The 6,921-nt window shown below is 37.0% G+C and overlaps 2 protein-coding genes across 2 annotated transcripts; both read left to right on the top strand.

Moving 5' to 3' along the window:
• Positions 1-2,384: 2,384 nt before the first annotated feature.
• On the top strand, positions 2,385-5,498 carry LOC149152976 (ABC transporter G family member 29-like). Its single transcript, XM_089443654.1, has 5 exons — positions 2,385-2,516; positions 2,672-2,962; positions 3,502-3,585; positions 3,685-3,817; positions 5,182-5,498. The coding sequence occupies exons 1-5, from the start codon at positions 2,385-2,387 to the stop codon at positions 5,496-5,498; spliced, it is 957 nt and encodes a 318-aa protein (XP_089299780.1).
• Positions 5,499-5,533: 35 nt separating this feature from the next.
• On the top strand, positions 5,534-6,057 carry LOC149152975 (formate dehydrogenase, chloroplastic/mitochondrial-like). Its single transcript, XM_089438005.1, has 2 exons — positions 5,534-5,694; positions 5,858-6,057. The coding sequence occupies exons 1-2, from the start codon at positions 5,539-5,541 to the stop codon at positions 6,035-6,037; spliced, it is 336 nt and encodes a 111-aa protein (XP_089294131.1). The 5' UTR covers positions 5,534-5,538; the 3' UTR covers positions 6,038-6,057.
• Positions 6,058-6,921: the final 864 nt, after the last annotated feature.

Genomic DNA, 6,921 nt, shown 5'->3' with positions numbered 1-6,921 from the left:
TACAACTGTTGCCTGAAAATGCCAAAACATAATGCTAATGCCCTGCATGCTAGATAAAGTTAATAACAGTCTGAAGAAAGGTACAGATATAGATGACAAGACCTCCTTCTAGGGAATCAAAATGGAACATGACGCTTAAATATCCAATCAACGAATTAGAATTTCACCACTGAAGTTCAACCCAGATTAAATTGCTTGCTAGGAAATGTTGATCTAGAAATCATCAACAAGAATTCAGATGGGAGAAGAGAACAGTTGAAATCCAAGATTGCTTTGAATGCACTCTGTCAATTGCTAAAACAAGAACAATGCTTTTCTTTAGATTGTGGGTTGTTCAAGAGAGGAGAACTATAATATTTATTTCTGCAGATTCGGTCCTCTTAAGGCATTTAAAACAAAAAACATTTAAAGATAGTTTTACATTTTAAGGATAAAATATCTGGAACCTTTCATCATGACACCTGTAATGTCATTTAACAGGCATTGAGCTTTGCAAGTTTGATCCTCAGGTTACACCGCAGTAGAGCATAATTTCCAGGGTCATACGCTAAAATTATAAATTGGATCCTGGGGTTCTGCTGATAACTGTACAAGTATGTATATGTTATTTTCAGACAGAAATGGTTTCCCCTGTGAAATCATCTCCAAATCAGCTACAACAGCAGGGAAGGTTTACTCAACATCTCAACTGCAAGCTCTCTCCATGAGAGCAACGACTGACAAATGATGCAAGGTAAGCTTCTGAAGATGTAATCTAAGGTTAGATTTTTCGATTTTCTTTTGGATTAAATTTAATATGGTTCATTTGTTTTAATGGGTCCCACGATGTCACCTTGCTGAAGCACCACTTTTCTTCCCTTAAAAGCAAAGATTAGCAGGTTCATTGCTCCCTGTACACTGACAAGGAGCAATGCATCGCCCTTGTCCTTACTGCAAGGAGCAATGATTGCCTAATGATTGCGTAATGCCCTTCAGCACCAATGACCTGGTCAAGCTTTTAGATTTGTTCATTTTTAGGGGATCACTTTGAAGAGGTTTGAATTTTCAATTACCTCATCTAATCGCTTGGGAACTCGTACTAAACTTTGAATTCACTAGGACAAAGGGTCTGGAATCATCCTCTCCTCTCCTCTCCTCACCAAGTCTATATAATGAAGTCATTCCTAAGGGACAGAAAGAAAGCTCTCTCTAAGATTTTTGAGCAGCATGTAATTATCTCTCTCTGGAGTGGCTTCATTATATAGACTTGGTGAGGAGAGGAGAGGATGAATCTAGACCCTTAGGTCTTGCCATTGCTAGCCCACAGCGCTTTCCAGCCTTGTTCTTTCATCACTGCTTTTTCTCATAGTAATGATAAAATTCAACTATTTTGATTCATTGTAATGTATGGTTCAAAATGCTGGTATGAAAAATATATGACAAAATACACATAAAAATTGTTACAGATGTATAGTAAAGGACTGGAATTTCCCTTTAGATTCAATTTATTGTTTTTATTCAATAATTATTTACTGGATGCATATAAAAATAAAAAACAATGTTTAATCCTTAATTTTTAAACAAAAATATAATAAATTTAATTAGATTGAACATTTGCAAGGCACTTGTTTAGAAAATCCAATTCTCTTAGGTTTGGGCAGATGCAAATTCAGAATGCTTATGACTGAATGTTGTGACTAGAGGAGAGCTTGCTTGTTGGATTCTCAGGCATATCCCTTACAAAGAAATAAGTCATGTTTTGCTGCAGAAATACCGTCTTTACTTGAAGAGACTGAACGGTTCGATTCCGGCACCATATCCAGTGGCTTCGTTCTAGAAAGGAAGATCTTTTAGAATCCCATCAATATCAATGTTTAGAACAATTTTCACTGCCCACTCTGAAGGGCAATGCATTTGGACACCTAGGTAAAACCTGATAATCATGTGTGTAAAGCAATGCTTACTGAACAACACCCTCCAGAACTATCCCAACTACAATAGCATTCTTTCTTTTTTTGCAGCTACTGTTGATGAAACATGGTGGTCAAATTATATATGGCGGTCCACTAGGTCGCCATTCAATCCATGTCATAGAGTACTTCCAGGTATATGATTAATGTTTGCTAATGCAACATATGTTATTAAGGCATCTTACAGTTTATTCAAGTCTCATTGAATTTAGCAACTTGAAATGTCCTGGACAGTCTATTGAAGGTGTGACAAAGATTACTGATAAATGTAACCCTGCAACATGGATGCTAGAAATCAGATCTAGAGCTGTTGAGGAGCGCCTTGAGATAGATTTTGCTGAAATTTATAAGAACTCTCCTCTTTTCCAGTAAGTCTAGATCAAACGCTCTTATAATGCCCATAACAGATTTCAAAGAAATATGAATATCATATTCATGGATGTGCCATGGGTTTCAGATTATTGCGAGCAAAATGATATTCACTTTCCTCAAATAACAGTACGAGAATCAGTAGTGTTCTTTGCTTACTTGCGCCTTTCACCAGAAATAGATACCAAGAGCAAGCAGGTAAATATTTATGGTGATTTTAATCTTAAAAATATACTCCTGATGCAACAGAAATGTTGAGAGCCGCTTATGAACCACCTGTGGACTTTAATATAGTTTCTTTCTTTCATTCTTAATATTGGGTTTCCTAAGATTGAAATTGTTCTATTTAACAGATGTTTGTGGATGAAGTGTTGGAGCTTGTAGAGCTTGATAGCTTGAGAGACACATTGGTGGGTCTTCCTGGTGTGACTGGTCTATCAACTGAGCAATGGAAGAGACTAACCATTGTTGTAGAACTTGTTGCAAATCCTTCAATCATATTCAGGGATGAGCCGACATCTGGTCTGGATGCCAAAGCTGCAGCTATCGTGATGCATACAGTTACGAATACAGTGGACACAGGCCGAATTGTAGTCTGTACTATCCATCAGCCAAGTATAGATATTTTTGAAGGATTTGATGGGGTAAGATACATCTCTAACTCCTTACAGGTTGTTAATATAGCCAAATCTGAAATTACGATCAGACACCCACAAAAAAAATATGAAAGCATGCATGAGACCACATGTCATGGAAGGAAAAATATTTTTCACTAGAAATCCAAACCACTGACAATAATCATAGGGGGCCAATTGGTAGTGATCTATCTAGAGTTCGGAGAGCTATATTTAAATTTCAAATCCAAGGCCATGGAGTAAAATATTTAATATCAAAGGTCTTCAGCAAAATGGCTAGTTTTGAAAAGGTTATAAGATGGATTGTAGGAAGAAGTAGATGGTTCTGTAAATTTCTAGAAAGGAAGATCTTTTAGAAGCCCACCAATATCAATATTTAAAACAATTTTCACTGCCCACTCTGAAGGGAAATGCATTTGGACACCTAGGTAAAACCTGATAATCATGTGTGTAAAGCAATGCTTATTGAACAAAACCTTGCAAATATTTAATGATGCTTACTTTCCCAAACAATCCCAACTACAATAGCATTCTTTCTTTTTTTGCAGCTGCTGTTGATGAAACAAGGTGGTCAAATTATATATGGCGGTCCACTAGGTTGCCATTCAATCCATGTCATAGAGTACTTCCAAGTATATGATTAATGTTTGCTAATGCAGCATATGTTATTAAGGCATCTTACAGTTTATTCAAGTCTCATTGAATCTAGCAACTTGAAATGTCCTGGACAGGCTATTGAAGGTGTGACAAAGATTACTGATAAATGTAACCCTGCAACATGGATGCTAGAAATCAGCTTTAGAGCTGCTGAGGAGTGCCTTGAGATAGATTTTGCTGAAATTTTAAGAAGTCTCCTCTTTTCTAGTAAGTCCAGATCAAACGCTCTTATAAGTCACACTCACCATTTCTTATATATTTTCATCAAAATATATATGTGTATATCTTTATATTTTTGTTCTACTCTCCAATTTTGTCCCGAATTTTTTCCTTATCCTTGCCCAAAACTTGGCCTCCCCGAATTTTCCTTGATTATGCATCTGGTAACGCTTGGAGGGAGCTGTGCTAAACACCATCTCTTTCTTTAAACTGTTAGAAGCCCCCCCAAATGCCCTGTTTCTTTCTGTATCCATGTATACCACTAGGCTATATGTGTTCTCTGTGTTGGTGAAGTGATAACATGGAATTTAAATGCCCTACTAGGCTACATGTACTGTGCTGTCAAATTGGCCCCGTGAAACTTGAAATCATGATAACTAATTTGGAATTGCGATTTTTTATCTGCTAACACTAGAGTGCTGGGACACACTCATCATCAAGCTATGTACACCAGACTTCTTAATAAATGAATAAACTGTGGTCTAATTGTTAGCAGGTCTCATTTGTCTAACTGTAGTTACTAGCCATCAAAAGCACAGAAAAAGATTTAGAGCTAATGCTAAATGTGTATTAGCAGGGTTTTGCTTGGTAGAGTTTCTTTGACTGCTGGACAGGGCACCATCTATGCTGATTCTTGTATTGTAGAATCTTCTTGACAAACAGTTTCCCTTGAAACCTGAGACAGCCTTCTAACTCAACTCATATGTCTTTGACCTGGGAGGGAGGTATTATTATATGGTACCTAGTAACATCATACTCCAACTCCACATCACCTGGAGTCATCTTTCTTTTTCGGGTCCGGAAAAATATTGTCCCACAGTTTAGGCATTCCAAGCATCTTGCTAGCCCCTTGCAGATTTCCTCCCTCTTCCCAGTTTTTCTGGATGGACGACAAGGGTAGTAACCAACTGCTCGCTGAAATACCAGCTGGTAACCCCAAGGTATTTAATGAGATTTGCTCCCGTGAAGGGCCACCCACCCCTTGGGATATAAAATCGTGTTATTTGTTGTTGTTATTGATATGGATGAATAGTTTATGTCCTAGACTTCCTTTTGTTCCTCATATCCTGAATAATAATCAATCTAGATGGTATCGTATGTGCTGCTTCAAAAAGAGAGATTTTCAGAATATATATCTTGTTGAACAAGTCATAAATGACTTCTGGTTATTCACAATTGAAGTTGGGTGGTTGTTTAATCCACAATCCAATCTATTATTTTTCTAGTATGCCTTCCCTTTCCTACTTCTTGCTACCATGGATCGTCGAAATCAGTGTATTGCTTGCTTGCTTTTACATTTGAGAATTATAACCCACTACGGACTAAAGTTACACAATTAATTTCCTTTGCAGAACTTGAAAAGCACATACCTGATGCACATGTTTTGATTTCTATGCCTTTCCACCCGGCCTATGTGACAACAGACAGGATCAAGAAGGCAAAGAACTTAAAGCTTCTTTTGACAGCTGGTATTGGTTCTGATCACATTGATCTAAATGTTGCAGTAGCCGCTGCTGTGACTGTCGCACAAGTTACAGGTACTATTTCTGAAATTATACCGCTTGTCACTGCCCTGTTCACGCTATGGACATTTTGGTATGAACAAGTTTCTGCAATGATTCTTCATAATTTAACTGACACCTTCTTCAACAATTTTTACAGCAAGTAATGTGGTGTCCGTGGCAGAAGATGAGCTAATGCGCATTCTCATGTTGTTGCGAAACTTTGTGCCTGGATATAAGCAAATTGTTGAGGGTGATTGGAAAGTGGCAGCAATTTCTTACAGGTCATATGATCTAGAAGGGAAAACTATTGGTACTATTGGTGCAGGGCGTATTGGCAAAGAACTACTTAAGCGTTTGAAGGTATTCATTCTTAGGATCTAGTACTACTTCATGATGTTGCAAACTTCTTTTCAAAAATAAGTGCTCCATAATTCTTATCCATGCATGTTGTTTGTTTCAAAATTTCAACCTAATAATAATAAACATTACATGATGTTGAATTGAATTGCGTTCCTTTGTACAGCCCTTCAATTGTAAGCTTCTTTACCACGACCGTCTTTCTATTGGACCCAAATTGGAAAAGGAAACTGGAGCAACATTGGAGACAAATCTTGATGAAATGCTACCTAAATGTGATGTACTTGTCATTAATATGCCTCTTTCTGACAAAACTAGGTGCGCCTTATCACAATTTCATAAATAATCTCTCCCATTATTCACTCAGACATCAATATCACCTATATATTTTATACAACTTGTGAACAAAAACCTAATTATTGTTTCTCTTGCCCTTTCCTTTTGGTTACAATAGGGGAATGTTTAACAAGGAAGGTGTTCTCTACGAAGCCCAGCTTCTCTCTCATAATCTTAACATCCCCTTTGCAAAGGGTTTCATTAATATGACAACAACCCGCATTTAAAGCATTTCTCCACCCCTCTCCTAATTAGAAATACAATTTTGGGTTCTCTACTAATTTTCTCCACACCCATTTAATCTAACAATGGACATAGAGCATGTATATTTATACCTGTGTGTTGGAAATACCATTTTATACTTTAATGTTTATTATTTTTGTTTTATTAGATTCATTTTTGGGATTCAACTGCGTTAAGTAAGTCATTCAAACGTATGACCATTTCCATGAGAGGTAGTCGTAACTGACTAATTTCTCATGATTTTTGAATAGTTCACTTAGCACTCATTGCATCGGGTGATGCTCACAGGGGTGAAGAAGTGGGATTGAAACTAATGAAATGTGGAGAACGAATCACATAGCATCAATCATCACTTCCGGGGCTTGCACCCGGTAACCAGGACTTCCCAGGAGGTCACCCATCCCAGAACTCCTCTGGATCAAGCGCGCTTAACTGTGGAGTTTTTGTTTTATTATTATTACTTGAATTTCTTCTTAACAAGTGGTTGTGTTTCTTTTGGTTTTAGTGAAAGTATGGGCTCCAATGTTGGCTCTCTTATTATGGAGTATAATTCATCTTTGAGAATTTTTCAATTATTAAAGTAGGTTAGTCAATTGCTTAAAATATTAAATTTATTTCAAAAAGTTTTTGTTACTTTATAGGTTAGACACT

The sequence above is a fragment of the Pinus tabuliformis genome, chromosome 9 (genome assembly GCF_031772625.1).
Source record: "Pinus tabuliformis cultivar Carrire ecotype Pingquan chromosome 9, CPIR1, whole genome shotgun sequence".
Taxonomy (NCBI): domain Eukaryota; kingdom Viridiplantae; phylum Streptophyta; class Pinopsida; order Pinales; family Pinaceae; genus Pinus; species Pinus tabuliformis.
This window is presented reverse-complemented; position numbering and strand designations above follow the sequence as displayed.